Source organism: Homarus americanus, unplaced genomic scaffold (genome assembly GCF_018991925.1).
Source record: "Homarus americanus isolate GMGI-L3 unplaced genomic scaffold, GMGI_Hamer_2.0 scaffold25827, whole genome shotgun sequence".
In the NCBI taxonomy this organism is placed as follows: Eukaryota; Metazoa; Arthropoda; class Malacostraca; order Decapoda; family Nephropidae; genus Homarus; species Homarus americanus.
The window spans coordinates 8,331,438-8,357,510 of NW_024738300.1; the positions used below are offsets into that span (position 1 = coordinate 8,331,438).

At 38.2% G+C, this 26,073-nt stretch overlaps 1 protein-coding gene across 7 annotated transcripts in view; it reads left to right on the forward strand.

The window, feature by feature from the left end:
- LOC121873819 (zinc finger protein 629-like) overlaps positions 1-26,073 on the forward strand; it is a 107,379-nt gene that overhangs the window by 46,478 nt on the left and 34,828 nt on the right. For 2 of the 7 annotated variants that reach the window (XM_042377546.1, XM_042377547.1), the window contains exon 6: positions 21,176-21,762. The exons of 3 other annotated variants lie outside the window; for them this stretch is intronic. In XM_042377546.1, the coding sequence (XP_042233480.1) occupies positions 21,176-21,559 (384 nt within the window). In that variant the 3' untranslated portion in view covers positions 21,560-21,762. Of the gene's footprint in view, positions 1-3,157; positions 5,008-18,508; positions 18,850-21,175; positions 21,763-26,073 lie in introns of those variants that run through there. 2 more of the 7 variants (XM_042377550.1, XM_042377552.1) reach the window with 2 other exon arrangements.

The window sequence follows — 26,073 nt, forward strand, 5'->3', positions numbered from 1 at the left end:
GACGCCAGGTTGAGCTGATCGGGGTCTCCTTACGTTTGCCCTCGCTAATGTAGGGTCAGGTCTGGACTTTTTCTGAGACTATAAGTTGTTGTATATTCTGGAGAAATCTTCAGATGAATGCTTGCCTGTTAACATCGTTGGTGGGGCCGTGTGACATGAGAGGCTCTGGTTGATTTGTGGCCCCTTGACTTGGGCTCGAGGGTTACATTTTACCTGGCTAATCTGAGGTTAGGTCTGGGCCTTGTCTGAGATGTACTGTAGTTGTGTATATTGGGAGAGAGTCGGCAGGTGCTTCTTACATGTTTGTTGGGGCCGTGTGACATGAGAAGGGGAGCTAGTTGATTTGTAACTCCTTGAGTGGCCGCGAGGGTTACCCTTACACTTGACCCCCCTAATGTCGGGTCAGGTCTGGACTGTTTCTGAGATGTAAGCTGTGGTCTGACAACCCATCACTACAACTTAGTGGGAGCCATAATGACGGTTACATACAGTATGGCAAAATATAGTGGACTCTTCCTTGTCAGCAAGAGACTCCACTGTACAGTACGGTATGTTGTATCAAAACAAAGCAGATTTTGGGCCAGATCTTGCAAGTGACAAAATTGTAAAGGCTGTGCAGCAATTATGACCACTAAATTAGGGATATGGCCCGTAAAGTCGACATTATGGAAATGGAGTAAATTTTCAAAATTTTCAACACAAAAAACCTGATATAGAACAAAAATTTTGCCTATACAGTATTATAATTTATTGTGTGTAAGCTTCATACAATGTTTACTACAGCTTAACCACACTGCCTGGCTCTGTTTACATCTGCCAGTGCATTTGGAGATGAATTCAGTGAATTAAGAGTTCTAGTGAGTTAAATTGAAATATTTTGAGTACGTATTATTATACTGTATATCATAAAATAATTAATTCTCCTAATACAGTGCAGTACTGTATAGGATGTGTTTAAAATGGTTTATTTTCAATCATAAGTGTGTTTTTATTCCTTCTTATACCCCCCAAAAAATTCTGCCCATCCAAATTTTTTAATTTTTTTTTTTTAATTTTCGAATAATGGTCCTGAGGCATCAAATTTTCCAAATTTTTGGGGTTCTAAACTTTAGAGTTCTGAATTTTCGAGGTTTGACTGTAGTGGTATAGACTGTTGAGCATCTAGGCGTATCTTACACACAAAGTTGGGAATTGAACCACTCGGTGACAGACTGTTATATTCCTCCATTGTTACAAAGCCTGTACATCTTTCATGCACCCATTCTTCACATGGGTTACATCGTATAGCACGACCCTGGCTGTTTATTTCTTGTGTACAGTACCCACAGAGATGCATAGGTCGTCCTCTAGATGGTTTTGTTACCTGTAAGGTGAGGTCCTGCTGATGGGTGGCAGGTGGAAGGACTGCTGTTGCTCACCTACCAGTGATGGTGATAGGTAGTGTTCACCTGTTGATACTTGTGTTGGTGGGTGACAGGGGGCTGGGGGGTGCTAAATACATTACTGATTGGCTTATGGACAGTGAAGTTGAGTTTTTTAATGACTGGCCCGGCAATTCACCAGATCTAAACCCAATTGAGAACTTGTGGGATCTTATGAAACAAAACTTGCGTAACAGGGACACTTCCTCTCTATCTAAGCACGAGGCGGCTGTTTGTGATATCCGGACAAACATAGACTACTTGGCTTCAGAACCTCGCTGACTCAGTTGAAGGACTGTCTGAAGAGGAAAGGGAAGTCAACGAAGTATTAGTGGGGATCAGAACACAGTTTTCATTGTTTTATTTCACCTCACACTTACTTTATACTGTATACAGTATATGAAAGTGTTGTACAGTAAAAACACTCATCCACACATATTTACCACAGAAGCTAATTTCAAGCTTTAATACTGGTTCATAATGAATACAGTAATCAGGGGAATTTAGTACAATACACTGTTAACCCTTGATGATAATTTAAGATTTAATTAATTTTTTAGGGGGGATTTTTTGTTACTTAATAGTGTCATGAAGTTTCAACTAATTTACTTCCACTCTACTACACATGCATGTTTGTTGGCATTACGGCATCTAGCCATAAAACTTTTCTTCAACATGCCTGATGGCAACTGGGTCATAATAGCTGTGTTCAGCCCCTAGTCTCTACTGCATTTTTCTGGTTTATGTGGTTGTGATGGAGAGGGGCAGGCCACCCTTGTGGTTTTACCCAACAGCTACTATCAGGTAATTACAATTAGCCCATGCAAGCATGGAAAATGCTCATAAAGTGTTGATGATGTGTTTAGTGTTTTTTAATGAAATTTCATAGTACAATACAGTACAGTACTCCTGAACCTGATTATCATAAGTTTCTTGACTAGTTGAAATTACTGTAAAATACTGTACTATACATTTTCCTGTGCTCCGCTCATGCACTATCAAATGAGTCCATTATATTATGTCCAGCCTTTTAACGTATACTTTACAGTGCAGTACAGTATATGAAAACGTACCCTGATTTCAATCACATATATAATTGGGGATATACTACTGTAATTTGGTACAGTATAAATTGTAAGTAATGTATGTAAGTTTTTGCTTTTACAGTATTTAGCTGATGAGTGTTGCAAGAGACTATCCTCTAGCAAGCTGTAGAGAATATAGTAATGATGAAATGAAAATATGTATATATTTTATTTGTCAAATTTACTCCATAATCAAACAGGTTACAAGGGAATTTGAGTCTGAAGACTTACTCCTCATCATACCTGTACATGATAATACATTAGATTGAAAAGTAATGAGATTGTTAGATTAGACAAGGCATTCACTACTTCCCAATGGAAAAGAGTTAAAGAACAATACAATACAGTACTGTATATAAGTTTTGGACAGTGTCAAGAACCCCAGTTGGTAGAAACCTTGCTTCTTCCTATCCACCAAGTCGTTTACCTGCATGTCAAGCAGAATATCCCATTAAGAATCTTCCCCCAGCACTCCGGTAATGTACATGTCACTTGTATTTGTTTCCTGTAGATTCTTGACTATTAAATAAGACTCTTATTGTAGTAACTTGCTTGCTGTATATCTGTGCTTTATAATTTTAATAAAATTTTGCTTTGAATATCAATAACTTTTTTCGGTATTCAAGAGTAGTAAGCGAGATATCTCCGCAGGTGGGACTGGGCAGCAGTGGTCAGAGGACTGGTGGAGGAGATGCCCCTAAGAAGAGGCACCAGTGTCCCTACTGTGTCTACTCCACTGCTAGGAAAGACCATTTGAAAAAGCACATACGTACGCACACTGGAGAGAAACCATTTGCGTGTGCACACTGTCCATACCGCTCCTCTCAGAAATACAACCTAAAGAGCCATGAATTTACTCATAAATTATAATATATTTTTACAAGTGACACTCATACATAAGATATTTTTTTATACAGTAATTGCAAACCATACGGCAGAAGAAAAATAAGAACTTAGACATGGTTAAGGAAAGAGAGACATTTTTATCTATGAAAGAAGATATACAGTACAAGTATTTGGCAGTGTGTGACTGTTTGGGGTGACTAAAGAAAAACCTGCACATGTCTGCCTCATAAGGCAAAGTTAGGTACAAATTTACTTCCATAAGATAAACCGAAGGTTGCTCAAATCCATTCCAATGCTATTTGATAGCTACATTTTGTTGTCTAAATAATTTTTCCTTACACGAAATCAGCCCAGATAAATGCCAAATCATTATGCCATGTTTATACTGTATTTTTCAAAAAGTTCTCAGAAATATTATTGTAATCACGGTGATGTTATTAATCAGATAAAACATGCTGTACTTATGTGATCAGAACCCAGTTTTATTTACAGTATTTTATTTTCAAAGAATGAGAGGCATTTCTGTGTGAAAATTTGGAAGCCTATGACGTCTTTACCTATTCAAGAAACCGAGCTTAAAAAGTGAACGTTACTTTTTGTGATAGTTAGTTTTATTGTATATATACTGTATATACATATATTTATTTATTTAATACTGTATTTATATCTCTGTGATGCTGATGACAAATGGAAGGTTATGACTCAAATGGCCCTCGCTTAACCTAACCATTAGGTTTGGGGGTAAAAGATTTGGGTCCATTAGTAGTGGGAGCCTTAAGGATTGGTCCCACTCCTAATGGTTCAGTTTGGCCCTCTTAGAACTTGGTGCCCAGTTGAATATCAAGGATATACAGTACTGTATTACTTTAGGGTCAAATTGAGGGGGGATTTAAAAAGATAAAGCATGTCACAGTACCTGAAAATCTTAGTTTACAAAATGTAAACTTAATCATGACAAGGAAAAATAATTATTATGTAGAAAGTATTGTTTCTTGTAAATGTGTTTTATATGGTATCAGTCCAATAGTTTTATCCAGTCGGCATGTAGTGTATCCATCCAGCTTTACAACTTCTTTGTTTTAGACAGAAGCTTAAAAGTGTGTACCTGAAGTCCACCTGTTGTAGCATTTCTATATTTCTTTCAGAGTAATTGTTTATTAACAGTATGCCTCAGTGATTTTAATGTAACTAATTAATTGAATAGTTTAAAATGAATAGACATGGATATACATACTGTATAGTACTTAAAAGCCCTTGCTTTCTGCCCTTAAGGTCATTGGTTTGTGCTTGGGGCATCCATAGTTGGACCAGGTGTGAGGTACAGTTTTCTTCACTGGTGTGTTTACAGGGGCTCGTCAGGTTTTGTGCAGTGTGGCAGCCCTGTGTTTGTTTACATCCGACAGAAGGAAACTTGCAACAGTAAACATATTATGGAATCAGAGTAAAATAATTTTAAAACAAATTTATCAATGTAACGACATGTGGAATGTTTATATGATGAGCCCCCTGTAAATGCACTAGTGAAAGGGAGTGTACCTAACTTTACACTTAGGGAAGTGAAGGCAGTCAAGTGTAGTGCCAGCATCACTGCCTTCCTATACTGTATTCTAAAAAAGTCAGTGTACCTGTACAGTAAATTAAATGACCCTTCAGTATTTATTTTTACTTTACACATACTGTTCAGTATTAAGTACTGTACAGTACCTGATCTGTAGTTTGGGGAAAAATTAATATTGAGAAAAAGATTATGATCATTTCAAAAAATAATTACATAAAGTAAAGTGAATGTATTTAAAGTATGCTCCATTATGCCTGCCAAGTAGGGTAGTCAGTGTTGCCAGTATCTGACTACAGTATATATGTCAGTGGCTTTACTTCTAAATGGAATAAGCTTTAGTGTTCCTGTATACTGTACAGTTGCAGAAATGTGCTCATACACCCCTGTGGTAACCCGTGTCTCCAAACGGCACCGTCGCAGTAGTAGTATCTACAGTTATTTATGGATGAATGTGTATTGGTTGTGTGGATAGGTTTGCTATAGGTTGTATAGGTTGGCTGCTTGGAGACATGGGTTACCACAGGGTGTAGGAACACATTTCTGCAACTGTACCTAGTTACCATCTGGATTTATGTCTTTTAGGGTAAAGAGGTCATGAATCATGGCATTGCTCAGCCTGAGTTGGCTCTTCACACAGCTGTGTTGTTGCCTTATAGAAGTCAGCTGATTAGTTATTACAAGGGAGTGAAAGAAAGTAATGTTGACGATCAAATGTCAAGGTCGACACCGTAGCACAACAGTGTTCAGGAGCATCTCAAAGCAAGTTATCCAGAAACAATTACTGTACTGTACTGTACTGTACTTTATAACCCAAACTGGGTAATACAACCTAAATCTGAGATCTATTGAGGTTAGTTTTAACCCTTAAGCCCCCACGTGGGGGTAATTCGAGAAAAATAAAAACCTTTCCTTTTTTTTAACCCTTTTAAATGATTAAAATATAAGCCCAAAAAAACAACTATATATTGATCCTTGGAAACTTCCCTGGCAGTGCTGAAGGAGGGAGGGGGAAGGGATATAAGGGGACAGTGTTGTTTTGACAGTTGAGTTTGGTAGAGCAAGTTATGAATAAAATAATAATAATTCCACAAATAAATACATTTATAACATAATCATACAAATATTTTTCAGTAACACTACACTACAATACAACAACACTACTTTTAGCAATATTACTTTGATACTACAGTACATGACAAAATGGACAAACAATGAAAATGAAACAAACAAAAGTTGGTACTTATGTTCAGGAAGCTTCCCTGTGGCCGAGCGTGTGGTGTGAGAGGCAAATAGTCACACTGGAACCTGTTAACCCGCGCTGGGCATTTAAACAGTGGCGGGAAAAGGCCCGCGTCTTAGTACGTCACTCGAGGCGTGAGGGTTAAGCTTCAGCAGTTGGGTACTGTAAACTGTACAGTACTTGGAGAAATAAAGCAAACATATCCTGAGTTTAAATTTACTCCTACCTTATCTAGCTTCATTCTGCACTTAATTCTTTCATGATATGAAGCATTGATTAGTGTTCAAATGAAAATAAAAGAGGCATATTGTTGAGAAACATGTGAACATCTTTAGGTATAAACAAATCCATAAATGGAAACTTCCTCTGTGTGTGAGCTAGTTTAACATGGGATTCGGTTGTGTCCATTTAATATGGAGTTTACATGCTATAAATGTATTCCCATGCATTTTAAGTAGTTTCTGCTTACGTGTAATGTCTCGCTACAAGGTGAAACAAGTAGTCATAGAATATAAATGTTTTTGATTCAGTGGCAACTTCTTTCATTAATGACATGAATATAAGATCTTCAATTTTTTTGTAAATCTATTCAGTAACATTAAGTGTTATGTTTGGTTACATATCACCTGGTGCCATGACTATCATTCACTAGAATGACTCATTGGTGTAATAAGAATACTGTAATATTTAAAGTCTTTAATACATTCAAGGAAACCTTTTATACTCTGATGGATTAAATGTTGTTGATTTGTGATTAATGATGGATTAAATGTTGTTGATTTGTGATACTCTTGACCAAGTGGCTGTAAGTGATTATTTATATGTCTGGTGAATGTGTGTCTCAATTTTGCAATGAGTATGTTGGAAATAAATGGAAATAACACTATAGGTATTTGACTCAACATACAATAACTCTTTGTGTTTATGATATACTGTACATGAAAGAAAAACAAGTACTGTACTGTATCAAAAAGGTAATTTAGGTCACTGAGTGAAAATAAGCAACTGATTATAGTTTAATAATTAATTCCAACCAAACTATACTGTACTGTTGTGTGTAGGGAGAAAAGTTTTCTCTGGGCACGCAAACTCCTCATCAGCTACAATAACAAACTTATTCCTTTGTAGTGCTTGCATTTCATTTTACATTTATTTCAATTGTCCTGTGGAATAATCACTACTTTTATCCAGTAATGTCTACTTTTATATCATCCATTTGCTTTCACCTGCTGTCATTTACTCTATATCATCAGTCTAGCCACACCTTCAGATTTTCCATTTGTGGGGCCTATTATTGCCTAGTTTTCTCCCTTTGCATTGTCTTATTCACTGCAGTACTGTTTATACAGTTTTATATAGTAATACTTTTATTCTTAAACCTTTGGAAGTCTAATGTTACCTACAGTACATCTTTAAAGGTTTGGAAGTACAGTACAGTACAGTACAGTACAGTACAGTACAGTACAGTACAGTACAGTACAATATTACTAAACTTTTGGAAGTCTTCATTCTTTCATTCCACATCTTTCCTGCTTCATTCTCCTTCCTAGAACAGTATAGCATGAGCCTACATATTCTGCCACATGATCTTGTAACCCTTTTCCCAAACCTCTCATTGTGTATTAGTCTTTTAAATTGGGGGAAGTTAGGGGAGAGTATTATAAGCACAGTCTAGAAAGTGGCAGGAGATGGCTGAAACAAGTAGGGAATACCCAATGCTTTACCCTCATTGTTTAATTATTATTATTATTATTATTATTATTATTATTATTATTATTATTATTATTGTTATTGTTATTGTTATTGTTATTATTATTGGTTCTTGCCAGTGCAGAAAAGTTATGTTTGCATCCTAAGTTTTTCAGTAACAGTGGCATAGCTTTACATAATTATGAAGTCCAGTATTGTATTAGTAAAACTCTTATCTAGTGTTGCTTATTAGCTAAGTAGGTAGAGTTATTTACTGTGGTACTGTATGTGCTGAGCTGGATGCTCAATGCATCAGTGCTTTTGGCTTAGCTAATACCTCTTATATCAGGATTGTCACATGAGAAATTGTTGGAACTTGCATAAAATATGTACGTACTGTATTGTATTGCTTGGCTGGTATCAGTTTCTTATGACTCAAGGTCATCCTGTTATTCCATCTGCTCTATCACTTAATCCATGTAATTAGGTGACTTATTTATACCAGCTTCACAAGAACTGGATTTGCATGTACTTTATTATATGTGGATTACAATTACTGTACTGTATTGTCCATATTGTGTTTATACCGTACCAGGTTAAGGTCTGCATCTACAGTGTGTGGCTGCACACTGCTACCAACTCCCCCCTCCCTCATATCTTCCAGCTTTACACTGCTCACCTGTGTTTGAAAATTATACTTTTTTCACTGAAGAAAAGGAAACTGTAATTCTTAAGGGGTGGTTTACTTTAGATATTGAAGCCTTAATTTGCAAATACATTACAATAATATAACAGGAAGTATTGAGAAATAGGAAGAAGTATAAGAATATCAGTGGCGGAGGGCTTACAAAGTTAAAAAATTGGTAGTATGGTTGAGCTGGTGATCAGTTATTCAACACAGAAGTTAAAAGTAAAGATGAAATTATAGAATGTTAATACTGTACATATGGTAATGAAAATATATATACAGTACTGTAAAGACAAATATATGAAATTTATTATAAAGTGGTTTGAAGTCTGGCCAATAAACATTAGCTCATCAAAACACAATGACCCTATGTAAAGTTGTTACTAAGTATCCTTACGCTTATTTAATCATCACCTAAGCACAATCAACGAAGGATACTAGAGGCACTGCCAACTATTGACACTCTTACATAGAACTTCTGACATCATACTAATGACTGGCTTACACAGGCTCTGGGCTTAGACTTCCTGTGGGCTTCTGACCTGGGCTGCTGCTGTGGACACTGCCCTTGGCATCTGTCTTGGGCTAATGCCTCTGAGGCTCTGGTTCTATACTGCTGTTCTGGTGGTATTTATTCCAATTTTCAAGGGCACCCAACTTCCTGATGCATTCAAAGTTCAAAAGCATCGCAACAGTACGCATCCCCTACGCATCAAATCCGAATTTTCTTTCATAAATCGTCCTAAAGTGTGTTGCAAAGTGACTGGAAAGCTCCCATGTGATAGTAAGAGTGCAGGACCTGCTCATAAATTTTAAGTAATATGTCTAGAGCAGAAAATGAAAGTAATTAAGTAGTATGAAGGAGGAAGAACTATCACCACGCTCTCACATGAACTCGGTCTCACTACCTCAACCGTACACGGCTGTGAAGGACAGGGCTCATATAAAGGAACGTGTGAAAGGCTCGGTGCCTTTATGATCTACAGTATTGTGATAACGAAGCAGCGACTACATGTTATTTGTAAGATGGAAAACTTACATACCTTGTGGATGAGCAAATCAGCACCAGGATTTAAGGTAAATGGAATTACTAATACTATTCGTACACTAGTTTTGTAGTTACTGTACTTATCTTTCTTTCCTCTTCTTTTGTTGCTACTTTTTAAATAATAAAAAAGTATTGTATCGTGTGGGTATAGTAATTGTATATATACTATACAGTACATTATATGAACTATTTGTTAAATGATTATGGTACCTATGGGAGGGTCACTTCTGGTTTACAGATAAATAGGGACCCATCCATCACTTGGGGAGTGTCTGTATACATTACAATGAAAATAAATCAATTTTAGCCACCAATGCCACACTACAAAACTTATGGATGGCTCCGACAACACACAAATAGAGTACAGGTAGGCATTTTGATTCCTGCCAGCTCGAAGAACATTCAGTTTCATATATTATAATTACACTGTATACAGTACTGGATATGGGTACAGTATTAAGGTATGGTATAACAAAATATTTGGTCACAATACAAAATACACTGTAAACACAACCAACTGTGACTCATCCCAAGCAGTATTGTGCTGTATTACCAAAACAAAGCAAGCAAAGTTTCTGAACAAACAAGTTCAGCACACATGCAGTTTATGTAACTGCTAATGTATGAGTATGTACAGGACTGTACATAAGCTCAAACATAAAGGACCATATCTTCAGTGCTGTGATGTCTGTACTGTGAGTAGTCGGACAATACATTTTTGTGTCGCTATAAATGGTACTGTAACTTGCTGCAATAGTTTGTGTTCATATTCCCATACCAAAATATATTCAGACATGTTATGGACCCAAAGGCTGCAAGCTTACCTTATTTTGCATGACATGGAGAGACAGCTAATGTGTCATGCAGTAAATTATGCTGCCTGCTGTAGTCACTCACTGCCTGGTGTACCTTCAATTACCATATCAATAGATCTAAAACTTACGGTGAGTACAGTACTGTACAGAAGGAGGATTATGTAGTTTTCTTCGATATTTTATCAAATGATGTATACTGTTTATATTTCTTTGGGTCATGAAGCCATCAAAACTTCTCCAAGAAAAATTTATAGATTTGATCAACAGTGGCTGCTAAGACTGACTTAATTCTCCCTTCCTCTGCCTAGTTTAGATAAAGCTGTTGTCCAAGCTTCCAGTGTTGTGTGAAATGTGCTTTGAATCCTCATGCCTTTTTCTATCCACATACAGTATTGTACAGTGCTTTATCTGTGTAAGACAGCTTTCTCATCTCGGCTTCTTATAAAATAAATATACTATTCTGAAGATGATCTCCATTGTGCAGAGAAAATATCACTATGGATTGATAAGTTGGTACAGCAATGGAAAAACAGTACTGTATCAATATCTCATTAACCCATTCTGCGTTATTTGCTGTCCCATCATCCCCTCCCTCAAGCTCATTGTTTGCCGAATGTATTTTTTAAATTAATAAAGAAATCTACTAAATTTATAGACTTTGACCTCAGAAATGTGGGAAAAAAAATTATGATTACTTGGTTGGCTGTACCAGAGCGTGGAAAACAAAGAGTGTGATGCGGTTTGTTGTGACATTCGTGCATTTATTCCCTGCCTCTTGGTCACTTGCGACTTAGGTTTCAGATAAGTTTTTTTTTTCACATGTCCCATGAGTATTGATAGTCATACCACTTGCAAGGTTTGGCATTGGGACTGACAACTTTGTGTCACAACACTTCCCTCATATATGTTGTTTTTGTCCACTCTTAGTTGCACCAATTTCTCATCAAAAATCAAATTCACTAAAGTACTTTCTTCTGTTGCTGACACTGTCACGAACACCATAGTTCATATCATCGCAGTTGTAGTCATTACTGTTGAAATCGTCGCTGTCAGTCAGCAAAGGTCCAGGTTATGGGTGAAGTGCTGTGTCGTGGCGTACCCTCCCATGGCCTCCCACCCACCTACGCCAGTCAGCACGTGCTCACTTTTGGGGGGTGTCAACCTCACTCACTGCTTCTATCACTATCATCTCTCTGTTCAGTTTCACTTGCAGTGATTTTGTAATCACCACCATCACGATCATCAATGTTACTCACTTATCAACTTATCACAACACAACTCCTTCCGTTAAATGTTCACCCATGTTGCTAACTTCTGGCTCACTCTTAATGTCTGGGTCTATTGTTGCAAGTTTCCTTAACCTCTTGTGGGTTGAGGGATTTCCAGCACTTAGAAGGACAATGAGGAGGTGGAGAAGCACTCTACATACGGCTTTGGAAGGTTGTGAGTCCATCTTTCTTAAGTGCTATAAATAAACTAACTCTCATTGGCTTATGGGAGCATCAGAGCATCCTTTTGGTTCAAAGATTAGACCTGCTCCTGATTGGCCCATGTAGCTTCCAAGCAGCCATTACAGAATGTGATCAGGCAGAATAGTAGTCATACAGCCACATGTATCATATCCCGCTAATACAGTTCAAACCGATGGCGCAAGAATTGGTGAATTAATTGATGCCATGATCGTGCTGGGCCATTAGCCATCCATGTCCTCATTTGATGCCCTAAACGTGGATTTATTTATTTATTTATTTTTATTTTTTTTTTACGGGGAATAGCCCACCCGGGCACAGGTCACTGATCCACATCAGGGCCTGGCGAGCAAAAATGTAATAATGATAATAATGATAATAATAATAATAATAATAATAATAATAATAATAATAATAATAATAATAATAATAATAATAATAATAATACAGGTTGTACCTCTCTAGTCCGGCAACCTTGGGACCTGACCGGTGCCGGACCATGGAAATTTCCGGACCATGGAAATTCACCCTTTTCCTGGATAGATAGTGACTTGGCTTGGAAGCACTAGCACCACTTTCTCTGCTTCATGGTCTCTTTGAAGACTTATTGAAGGGTTAAATGTCGTACAGTAGCTTCTTAAATTTCGCGAGTTTTTAATTCGACGTTTTTCTATTTGAACTCGCAAAAAAAACACATTTAAAGATTTTGACGGCGGAAACTAGAATTTCAACGGGTTTGAACGGCCCACCAACGTTCAGACGACGTGCACAATCTGGAAACAGCGTCATTTCTCTTATGTACAAAAGATTCATTATTGTTTATTACTGAAAGTCTTTTTGATTGAATTAATGTTTGTGTGTGCAAAATGAGCAATACAATTCATAAATAATACGTAGAATATTAAAACACGAGGAAATGAGACAGCATTGTTTTCGTTGATTACAAAACCAGTGACTGACTGGTTCTACATATAATACTGAAGAAAATAAGACCTTGGTTGTAGCTGTAGTAAAATTAATATGGTTGTTTTAAGTAATGTTATTTAATGTTAATAAATGGAACAATAGAAGTAGCTAACGATAATGGTAAAGAAAAAAGAAAGATCACGTATGTAAGTGCGCATGCGCACAAGTGAAAACTTATCGTCATTACTTTACATAAGAATATGAAAGCAACACTTATTTACTGTTCATATATATTTTAATTAATGTTTCTGAATTTGTTTTTATTGAATTAATGTTTGTGTGTGCAAAATTAACAATACAATTTATTAATAATACGTGGAATATTAAAACAAACAAGGAGACGAGATGGCTGCCACACTTTACGCGGTTAATTCAACCCACGGCGGCCCGCGTAAAGTGAACAACATAACATATGGGATTAATTGAAATAGAGACCGGGTCGACCCCCAAACTCCACTTTTTCCCGACACAATACGTACCTTTTACTAAAAATAACATATTAACTTTATGATGGTATTCATCCACACATAATATAGAAAGGAACAGTCAATAAACTGAAGGTTAGGTTAGAAAAAACAAGGTTGGGGTTAACACTTACGTTAGTAGAAGAGATGGGTCAGCGTACGGGAATGGAGGCTGGTTCTGAGGCAGAGGGCAGGCTACTGGCCCTCAGGTGAGTCACCATCACTGTCATCCACACTTGTCAGGGCCTCCCTGACAAATCCCTCAAAGTCATCATCACTGTCTCTACCTCTGTCACTATCACTGGCTTGGGCTGGCTGTGGTGGGTTGCGGGCGAAGAACTCTGTTATGCTTTGCTGACGGCTGGTGTTTATGTTGTCGTGATAAACCTTGATGTAGGGCTCCATAGTCTGCAACAGCTGGGTAGTGAAGATTTCATACCTGTTTGAGTCAGGGTCGTCGGAAAGGAGGAGCTTGACTTTCTCGATACACTCGATGGCACCCCTAACATTACTATGGGATAAACGGTGTTCTTCTTGGGATGACGCACCACCTGCCTTTTCACTGACGTCATCATCATCTACCATCTCGTCGGTAGTCACATCAGGATCCCTTATCACCTCCAGGATGTCGTCGTTGGTGGTCTCGGAGAAGCCTGCACCTGTAACACTGCGCAGCTTCTCTGGCAAGGTCCACTGCTACTGCAACAGTCTGAACCTCACCAGTCACAGATTGACTCTGCCTAGCGGCCGGAATGCCTTGCAACACATGTCTCCATGCGTGACAAACAGTTGCTACAGACAGCTGATCCCATGCCTCCACCAAGAAGTCCACAGCTTTCTTGATGTTGAATATTCTCCAGAATTGTTTTAAAAGTACTTGTTGCTCTGCCAATTGTTGATCCTCGTCGTCTTCACTCTTGCTATCGGTGGTGGTGTCACTCAGGTTACGCAACTCTTCCCTGGTGTTGGTGCAGTCGTTCAGGAGCTTGAATTTTTTAGTAGAGAATGCAGCTTTTACATTACAGATTATCTCTTGGTCCATGGGCTGTAATATAGACGTAATGTTGGGAGGAAGGAAGACCACTTTTACGTTGGGGTGACAATCTAACAGTAGGGATGAGTGTCCTGGTGCGTTGTCCAGCAGCAACAAAATCTTGAATGGCACATTCTGTTGCTCACAGAATTTCTTCACATCGGGAACGAAACGGTCATCAAACCAGGAGAGGGACAGTGTAGAGAACATCCACGCCTTACGTGCGGTCAGCCAGTGAACATTTAGCTTGGTCATGTCCATGCTCTTGTAGGTGTGCGGCTTGCATGCTGTGTGGATTACCGATAACTTGAGCTTACAGGTACCGGAGGCATTGGTGGTAAACAGGACGGTGATGCGCTCCTTCTGCAACTTCCGGCCCCGAATCTTGCTGGCATTCTTCACAACGAAGGTCTTGGAAGGTAGATTTTTCCAAAAAAGACCAGATTCGTCCATGTTAAACACCTGGTCGTCGGTGTACTGCCCTTCCTCCATAATCTCACGTAAAAACGGAGGAAATTCCCTAGCCGCAACACGGTCAGCACTAGCTTCTTCACCACCAATGTTGATATTGGTGAGCATTAAAGGGTTTGGGCTCTGTAATTCCCATCTTTTGTGACACTGCAGCATACAGTTCACGTGCGTACTCCTTCACTGAGCGCGTGTCCACCGCCATGTTCCGTCGCGCCTGACGCACCAAGTAGCTCACAAGTAATTTTTCCGTCTTGAGATGCACCTGGTTGTGGAAATACTTGATCATAGAAGCACCTGTAGACTTTGTGATGTTCATGTGCTCCTTTATCTTGGCTGCATCCTTCTTAATTGTCCGGATCGTAGACTCGTTAACACCATGCTGGTGCGCGAGATCAACCTGTCTTGTTCCTTTCTCCAACTTTGTATGATCTTATACTTAATTTCGTAGCTTAAGGAATGTCGTGTCTACTTTGGCCTAGGGCGGCTGGGTCCAGGTAAGGAAAGGTTTCTCTCTGGGGGCGGTGGTCCGGCGGAAGCCATTTTACAGAACAATGGATGCACGATTACACGGTGTGGCCTGGAGGGATGAAACTGCCGTGGTTAGGTCAAGCGTCGTCTTTCCTCCCTCCCTCCCCCGGGTGGACGCGTCATATTACTGTAAACCAATTACAGCTAGCAGCGGAGGGAGGTAGGGATGCATGGCCAATCGCAGTCCGATACGTCATATGACGTCACTGATAACGCAACAGAGACATGCACTGCGCAACCTTACCGCGCGGCTTGCCCAGGCGGAGGCGGGAGGGGCGAATCTAAAAATAGCGTCGAGCCAGACACTCTCCGCGTAAAGGGGTGCACGCACCGCGGAATGTGAGCATTCCGGTTTCGGCAGGGTACCGCGTAAACGTGGAAACGCGGAATGTGGGACCGCGTAAAGCGAGGGTTGACTGTAGCTAACCATTAATGGTAAAAAAAAAAGTGAGACTGCGCGAGTGCGCACATGTGAAAACATATCGTCATTACTCTACATAAGAATATGAAAGTAACACTTATTTACTGCTCATATATATTGAAGGGTTAAATGTTGTACTCTGTATAGACAAGCAGAGAGAGAGAGAGCAGCCGAATTGCCGGATGTAAACAAACCTTAATTTCCCGCGGCTTTGTTGTTGTTTTTTTTTACGGGGACTAGCCCACCCGGGCATAGGTCACTGACCCACATTGGGGCCTGAGGGGCAAAATTTTAATACTCCTGTAATAATAATTCAGATAAGTAAAAAAAAAAAAAAAAACTGCCTATCTACCTATTGGACAAACTAAAATCGTTCCGGACCACAGAATGCCAGACTAAGGAGGTACAACCTGTAATTCATAGTAAATATAATGTTTAATACAAAATTGAAAATAAAATAATTATGATAATAATAATAACAACACTGTAAAAATAGAAATAATGATAAGAACTATAAAGAAATACAAAAATGAAAAAAAGATCAAAAGTGAGAAACAATATACAGGTACCGTATGTATGTTATGTTGTCAATAGTAAGCGAAAGTCAGATCAGCAACCTGGGACTTAGTCACAATTTTCGTGATGCCATATGGCAGCAAGGTCTACCATTAGACAACACATTATGCTTCCAATATCTTCCTAGGCAGTAGTACCTCCCTGTTTGGTAGCTGCCTACTACCTGGTGCTGACTGTATCAACACAAAGTTATTGTTTATATAGACAGGCCACACGTCATTGTATATTTTGTTATCAAGTTATATTGGTCTCAAGTTTTTTGATATGTTTTTTATATCCAGTAACATCAGTTCCTTCAGTTACAGTGGTGACCTAGTTTTTTGCTTTTAATAAATTCTTGGTCAAAAGTCAGGTGTTTATTTTAGGTTGGCTTCACAGTAACTTTGAAAAGGTCAAAATGGATCTTTATAGGTAAATGGTTGGGATCCACTACTGTAAAGGACAACCAATTTTGACAGGGAAAGGAGGGCAATACAGGGGGTCCTCGGGTTACGAATGAGCTCCGTTCCTGAGGATGTTCTTAAGTTGGAACACTTACCCTATGTGCACTATAGCCTAAGACCCTTTATACATCTTAAATTGCTTAATTTTAGATAAGAGAAGAAATTGAATAACAAAATAAAAAAAGTAAGTAAATACTGTAAAGTTTAAAACTTACATTGAAACCCTGGGCTGGCTGATCTTTCACCCATGTCACTAACAATCTTTCCATTTCAATTAACAATCCACATTTTTTGTTTTATTATCACAGTTGAGTGCATTGGTGTAGATTCCTTTACATGTTCAAGTATTTTGTGTTTGTCATTCAAAATTGTTCCGATCGTTGACCGACTGAAGCCAGTGACTGAGGGTGTTTCACCTTTTTCAGAATGTTTAATTACATCAGCTTTCACTTCCATTGTAATTGTTTTCCTCTTCTTGGATGCACTACTATCACTTGCATCAGGTTTGCATTTGGGAGCTATGACGAGGGCCAAAAACAAAAAACAGCAGTTTGCACTTGATCACACACGTTACTGAGGTGAAGGTAAGGCATACCGACACTCCCTCAAGGCGCGTGGCTGGGTGACACATTACTCCCCACCCGTTGCTCCGCCTTGCCGCTCCGCCACGTTAATACTATAAACCAGTTGCACCTCTGTTGGATTCCTAAAATAATTGACCTTTTGAGACCTCGTTCGTATCGGCGGGTGTTCGTAAGTCGGACGTTTGCGACTCGGGGAGACCCTGTGCAGTATTGAAGTTTTTGGTTAGTGGGTAGTCTACTGTTCAAGACCTTCAGCTGTCTCAGGGCTTAGGTTGAAAATAGGATACCAGGATCAATCCTCCATAGGTATATTTTACAGTACTGTCCAGTAGATGAAATGTTTTTGTGTTATCAAGACTTTTTTCCCTCATTGAGGCATATTACATCCATTGTATTTTGTGTAGTTGAGATTAGAAGAAGTTAACTGCAATCTCTTCAATTTGTTGATGAAATTATAGCCTGATTTTAGTATAAACTGTATTTTGACCAGAGAGAGAGAGAGAGAGAGAGAGAGCATGCTGTACATTTGTGTAGCCATCTGTCAGACTGATGCTGACTCACAATCCAGTCAGTGGTAGAAAAACACACACACACACACACACACACTCACTCACTCACTCACTCACTCACTCACTCACTCACTCACTCACTCACTCACTCACTCACACACACTCACTTTTAAAACAAAAGTTAATCTGCAAGAAATTTGAAAGAGATTAATCCATCTCCACGTCGTTACGTCTGACAGCATACTAGTACAATACAGTACTGTACTGTACTGTACCTGTACAGTAATTGTAATATATGCCAACTTCACCTTATCATAAAATCATAACTGATGGATATATCAGGTGAATGTTTGGGGGTTTGAAGACTCGGTTACAGTCACCCGTCCACAAATGACAAAACACTAAAAAAAGGTACAGATTTAATAAATTTACCTGTAGCCTTTCAATTATTTACAAAATGATGCAGAATATTTTGAACTTATTCTGCTATCATTTAAATGTTATTTTACACATTTTCTATAATTTGATAAGGAGTAGAAGTGGCATTTAGAGTATAGGATATTGAATAAGATTTCATGCATTACATATAGTTTAAGTATTGATAGCGTAAATTAACCTGATGGCAGTGATTAAGGTGGCACCTGTCCCTCACAGGTGGAGTATGCTGGCCAGGGGGCCAGTGGAAGAGGATTCACCAGCAAGAGGCATCTGTGCCCCTACTGTTCCTACGCCACTTCCCAGAAAGGACATTTAACAGAACATGTTCGAACTCACACTGGAGAGAAGCCATATTCTTGTTCACTTTGTCCATTAAAATTCTCTCAGAAGATGAATCTTAAAAGGCATATGCGCATCCATACTGGAGAGAAACCTTTTAAGTGCTTTCACTGTCCCTATCGCTCATCTCAGGGAACTTCTTTAAAGAAACACATTTTTAACCACCACAAGTCTTCAGATCTATTGCATTCTTCAGCTGACTTATTTTTGTGATAAAGGTAAACTGTATGTTCTCTGGTTGTACTTGTAAATATGGAACATAAAATTTTATCGTATCAAATGAAAAATATTGCACAGTACAGTATTACCTAAGAAATAAAGAGCCAATAATATTTCATTTGATTCAGTCAGTTTTATCTTTTACAGAAGTTAAAAGTAGATACCGTATGTCTTATTATATCTCAAGCTTCAGCATTTCTCTAAAATAAAGTGAAGAAGTTTTTATACAATGATCTCATCTTAAGAACATTGTGCTACACAATCCAGTGTTTGAATCTTCACAAGTGAAATACTGTATACGTAGTTATCCTCCTTGCAACAGAGTTAGTGAATACTTACAAATGGATTCCAATAGTCCATACATCTATTTGTGTTTGGTTGTCCGAGTCTCGTTTTCAGAACTTAACTAAAACTCAAATATCTTAATAGTGGGGCCCCTTTGGACCGGGCCACAATCCTAATGGTTAAATTAGATAGTGTTATAGTTGGACTGGGGCCAGTTTGACCAGTCACTGTCCAAATATAGTAATTGGTCTGGCACACAATGCAAGTAAGACTGTTTTTCATATAATATGTTCTTACGTTTTTTTTAGCAAATTCTAACAGTTGTACAGATTTGTCTATTTTTCTTTATAATTCACTGTTTTGAGCTTGAGTAAAGTCTTAGGATGGTCAGCTGTCATGGCTAAGGGACGATTGTGATTTAGTTATCACTATACAGTACAGTACAGTACAGTACAGTACAGTACAGTGCAGTGCAGTGCAGTGCAGTGCAGTACAGCCTCACAATAAATTAATTACTTTACTTGAGAATCACTACAGGAAAAGTAGTGAAGCCTTACATGTCTTCTTTTCTTAGCACTTTAGTGTTATTCTTGACATGTACAGTATATCCCTACTGTACCATAATTATTACAGTGTACTGTATTGTGTTCAATACAGTATTTGTTAGAATGAATTGCATACAGAGGATGCTAATTGGCAGTACTGGAACACATGCCAGATGGTGACAAATGTTAAGGAAACATTTGATGAGGAAAAAAAGTCCATTACTCATTCACAGCTTTGATGTGGGTCACTTTGCAACCAATCACTATTTACAAGGGCTTACTGTAATGCAGTAATAAAAAAGCTTTGTTATTGAAGTAAACTGAATCTTCTTGATTTGTAACTTAAATTGTTTAGTAGCTTTTAAAATTGTATTTATTTTATTTATTTTATTTAGTGTAAGCTGGATGATTTTTTTTATTACAGTATTTTACAGATATATTTACATTGTAACTGATATTGACCATTTCTCCCTGATGGGTTTCTTCCCTTGTTTTCTGTGTGGATTTTTTCACACACTGTCTTGTACTTTAACTATACACATTGCCATTTTTAACACACTCATCAGCAGGTGAAAAATTCTTAATACTAATATTAAGTTCATTAAGGAATTATATATTTCAGGAAGTAGTGGATTCTAGCAAAAAATTCTGACCTACCATCTAAACTGTTTTACTCCAGTAAAATCACGAAGTATTGTATCATTAAGATAGTACAGTACTGTATATATCATGGGCCCCAGTCCTATTAGACTGCAGTTCTTTTGGATCCAGAATTAGGATCCAGTCATAATACTGTAGATCTCACTCCTAATAGGCTACAATCCTGACAGGCCCAAATTCTAATGGTATGGACTGAGGCCCATTTGACCTATCAGTCCAACTGTTAATATTATTGACAACACCATCTGTGATTCTTGCCACACTATGGATCAACTCATAACCTGTTTAGTGTCAGTCATAAGTTTATCACTTTAGATAGTCTTCTCACTTTTATGTCTGACTTCGCTTACTTACAGACTGGGATAGGGAGTTGTATTATTTATATTATCTCTTTTTCATAGTTTTTGTTCTCATCCTATTTGCATAGTACATCTTAAAAACAGTAGCTACTCATCCTGATATCTATAAACCAACTGAGCTGTTTCTCTAGTCTTAAAAGAAATAATCCTTTGCTTCTTATTAATTTCATCGTGAGGCTGTTATGTCCGCTAGTCTCTTACAAGTTTGCATATTCTCAGTACTTATGAGAGACTGAAATAGCTTTAAGTTGTACTTTATCTTAAATTCCATTAACCTCTCAAAATGAGTGAAACAAGAGTTCCTAAAGTAACATTTATTTATAAATAAGGATTTTATGAAAGATATTAGTAAAGTTCCTTAGTGTAGTGTTTTATCTCATTTACAGTATTAAGGTTCTCGTAGCAGCTCATTCTTTTAAAGTTTCATTCATGCTCGAATTGTTTTGGACAGTAAATGAAATGTGCGTCCCCAACAGGTAGGGGTGGACAGTGACGGTCCAAGGACTGACGGGGGAGGAGTCTCAGGAGCTGGGATGGACCTCACTCAGAAAAAGAAGATTAAAAAGTGTCCATACTGTACATACTCGACAACTAGGCTTTCCCATATGATAAGTCACAATCGTACCCACACGGGTGAGAAACCCTACTCTTGCCCCATGTGCTCATTTCAGACGTGCAGGAGTGATAATCTGAGAAGGCACATCCGTAATCATGCTGGTGAAAAGCCATACATATGCCACCATTGCCCCCTGAGTTTTACCACAAAGGGCAACCTCAGTAAGCATCTTCGCTCCCATATAATACAAGATCCATTTTCTTCCCCATCACCAATATCATTGTCCCACTCTGGAAATTTATAAAACGTATGTATGAACACATGACTAGTACCATCTGTAATGGGAATGTCTTATTTATTGTAGGTTTCTCTGTGTCACTGTGTAGAGAATTGATGATTTATTTAGTAAATGCAGGACTATTCTTGTTGCTGAGAAATTTTTGTTTTGAAGGTATGAAAGAAGGGTATGTGATGTCAAGCTCTTCCTGATTCATGCTTTTTTTTTTTCTACTATAAAATGTTGTATCGATGTTTAATAGTATGGTATATAAGATTATTTAAACTTTTGGAACACATGTTGGCCAATACCTTCAGAATTTGTAAGATTATAAGATATTTACCGATGAAAGTACAGCATAGTTGGACTTCCAAAAAACTTCTTACTGAAATCCCAGAGAAATACTCAAGTTTTTTGTTATTCTTTTGAATGTCTTATTGAAAGTGAAATAAAAGAAACCAACCCAGAGGTTCTTAGTTATCCTCTGGTTATCATTTGTCCACAATATTGTACTCATCCATTCAGTAAATTTGGGAAATAGGAACGTTTGTTGTTAAAAGTACATAATAATGTCTCAGGATTACCTATTAAAAAAACACTAGCCATTTAGAGGAGATTTTAGTACTGTACAGTCATCCCTTGGTTATGACGCACTTTGTTATCGCGATTTTCGTTATCACGCCTCCATCAAAATCTGCACACCTGCCGTTATAGCGCATTTTTCAGGCCGAGAATTTGGTTATCACGCATTTGCCTCTATTGAGGATAAAATCTTTCACCTACAAATTGACAATAACACATTTGCTGTAATCAGACCTATTTAGTTGCCTCAACAATTGCAACCCCAGTTGCAATTGGGGTTGCAATTTCAAATTTTGTGTCATTACTAAGGAATAACGAAGTCTCTGGTGCACTCTAAGATCGAGAGAAAACGGAGGACTCAGGCGTCCTGAAGCGAGAGAAAACGGACTCCTATGATGGGGGACTCAAATAAAGAGAGCATAGCTACATATTTTGTGGACTACAGTATTGAGCATCCCCTTTTCATCACTTTGTAATAAACCTAGCCATGCCTATGTGTGTTTCTGATATTTACCATAACATTATACTGTATATATATTTAGTGGGTCTAAGTGGTCGTAAAATAGGAAACTTGGGGTTGGGTCTTGGGTGCCTGGAACCAATTAGAATAAATCCCATAGGTTCTGTACTTTTGATATCTCGTTAGGTTCCAATTAGGCGTGATAACCAAGGGATGACTGTACTGTACTGTATTGCATCAATCACAACAAAGACTACAAAACTCCATCAAGATTAGAAAAACAAGTAGTATAACCAAGAATTGGGCTGGGATGGTTAATGATGGCAGTGGTTGCATGTGAGGAAGTACCATGCTACAATAGTAGGTGTGGGAGAAAAGTCCTCTCAGTGGGTCATTTAGGAAAGTTGTTTGCAGTGAAAGTTGACACAGCCAAAAATACTGAAAATTGGTTGACTGATAAAAATATCTATCTTCCCTCATACATTTGAGAAGGTGACTACTGTACTCACTCTGATGGGATCATAATGAGTAGGGTAGTTGATGCTGCTTATATCTATTAAATACTGTATGTCTGCAACACAATTCAAAATGGAAAGAGTTAAGGCAGTGGCACACAGGGCACTTTTCCTTCCTACTTGTTTGGCAAACACGGTCAGGCCAGCAAAACAGAGATGTTCGCATCACACTGGGATGTTTTGCTGGCACATCTGCACAACGCAATGAAAACAACAACAAAGCGTCTAGATGAGGTTCACCATGGATTGTTACTACAGTTGAGGCCTTCCAGGATTGTGCTATAGTTCTTCAATCGCTGAAGCAAGTGAGGCGTCTGTAAAAGCTAAAGAAAAGAAATTAGTTTACAAGTGGCGGTGGCTCGTTGGTCAAGGAAGACCTTGAATAATTATTTAATAATACTAAGGAAGTTTTAAAGTGGTGAAAAAATAGAGACATGTCAATGTTTTGTGTTATACAGTACAGTACGTACAGTATTTTGAATTATTATTGTTTCATGATTTTTTTTCCATTTATACTTGAATATTCAACACCTAATATGAAGCTCATTTGAGCACTAATCCGGCCAGCAAACCTCGCCGCCAAACCGTTGTCCATTTCTCACAACAGCCAAAATCCTGCTGCTTGGTGGGCCGTCAGGCCAGCGGCTAGCAAAATGGGCAATGTTTGGAGGAAAGTGCTCAGTGTGCTGCTGCCTTTACAGTATACAATAATTGTCATAGTTGACACACACACATATATATATATATATATATACATATATACATACATACATACATACATACATATATATAATTTTTTTTTTTTTTTCTTGGATAACTTCTACAATTGCTCTGTTTGTAGGATTTGGAGGTCAAGGTTTCCACTTTGAAAAAGGCACTACCCAACCTGGGTTGGTTCCTTGTTTAAGTACAGTCTGGTTTTCACTACTGCAGTACAGTACTGTACCATAGTCACTGTGGACTCAGTAAAAGTGAAGTACAGGTGGCCCATGCTTTATGTGGGGGTTGTGTCCCCAAAAGGTGTGCACAAAATAAATTCACTTCGAGAGAGCCATTTATTACGTACATGTATTAAACAGGGATGTATTGCGGGACTTCTGCTAGCCATCAAGAATAATTTCTAACACTTTTTGTAATAAAAATTACAAGAAGCAAAAGAGGTACCCCTGTATCAGCTTGAAGACTCCCCATCAATAGGGACACACACCCTCTTGAGATATACAGTACTGTTTTCCTTGAGGTCTGGACCTTAATATACTGTACATCCCCAGCATCTTCTCCATTTTCCAGCTGAGGATTTCTTTTTCTTGGTGTTACCTTTATTGAAAGTGATATTGAGTGTATTACTGTGTTCCTTAGATTATCAGGGCTCTTAATGGGGCATATTGTGCTCACCCCAAGGACAAATGTTGACACTGTTCCCCACTTCTTCTCACCTCAATATCTCTTACTTTGTTTCTAATGTTAAAAGCAGCACTTTTTCACTTTGTCATTTGATAAATACAGTAGAAGGTTTGGGAGATGCACTAGCAGGTTACTCTGAGCATTTGATGATAATACAATAGTCAGCAGTGATGGCAAATCCATATACTGTGCAGTACTAGAGCAGGTGTCCACAACCCTCATATTTCCAGCCTCATGCCACCAGAAAGTTTACATTTGTGGCATCCAAAATATGTGATGAGTGGCTGGCTAATTTGATAAGGGTGTTTGAACACTTTATGCAGCAAACACTTAATCTGATACACTTTAAGACTGGGAAATATAATGCAGTACCTGGCAGCTGACAACATACACACAAGTAGTACTTGAGTGTTTGTCATGATTACACTTGGAATTCACAGATAGTTTTTCTGAGATTTAGAGTAAGAAAACTTTGTTCTCGTTTGTTTCAAATCTTTTTCTCTTTATACATACGAGGTCAGTCATTGGTTAACTTTTGGAACAATAAAAAAGTGCATCAGTTAACACTGAAATACTGTAAGTACATTTAATAGTATTTTTAATGTTTGGGTCTACGTACAGTTGCCAGCAGACTAACACTCACACAAGGGAACTTGTGGAAGTGGCTTTTACTAGATTTGAACCAAATTTTACAAACGTTGCAGAGGATATTCAGTCTTGAATTTCACGAGAGTCTTGGTAACCATTTCCTTTGTATTGTTGAATCTGAAACATAATTTTGTTACATTACTATTTATTGCCACCCATTAAGTTACTTGGTTTTATGTTCTGTATATCAGTAATGTACTTGTCTGAATATGTGGTTTAGTTTTGTATTTCTTGATGTCCAATTTTCTGTTTTATTTTTCTGAGTGATACATATTTTATATTTACACTGTTTGATGGCTGCAGACAATTACTGAGGCCTTGTATGTAATGTGGCCACTTACTGCACATTATGTATAAAGGTTGGGGGACTTGCACTGGAGGATGAATTGAGAGTAGCATAGTTCTGCATACATCATGGACAAAGCAACACATTGTGAGGGAGTGTTTGGGCTTCCTCATGTGGCTCCCACTCACCTTTTCACTTGCAACCATAAGACCTCATATGAGCTCCACTCAATGCTCCTCCCTATTTCCCCAAGACCTCACGAGCCCCAACTGCATAACAGAGTCACATGCCTACAGTACTCTCACAAGCTTCACACATTGTGTATTTTTCTTGGACAAAATAAGTGTACAATACAGTAGTAGAAACAGGTTCTACACATAATTGCAAAATTGCATTAAATAGTATAAAGCAGGGGCCACCTGTATAACAATGTCTGAATTGTTCAGGATGTTAAACAGATGAATCTTGGTCAGCTCAACTCACATCATAGTTCCAGCCCGGTGCAACTAACCAGTGTTGAAGTTTATCCATATAAAGATAGTGACGTGATCACTTTATTCATGTCGATGAACAAAGCTTGAGCCGGGTGTCCTAAATGGTAAGAAATACAGTACACAGGAGTTAAGAAATAGTCATGGTCCCTACC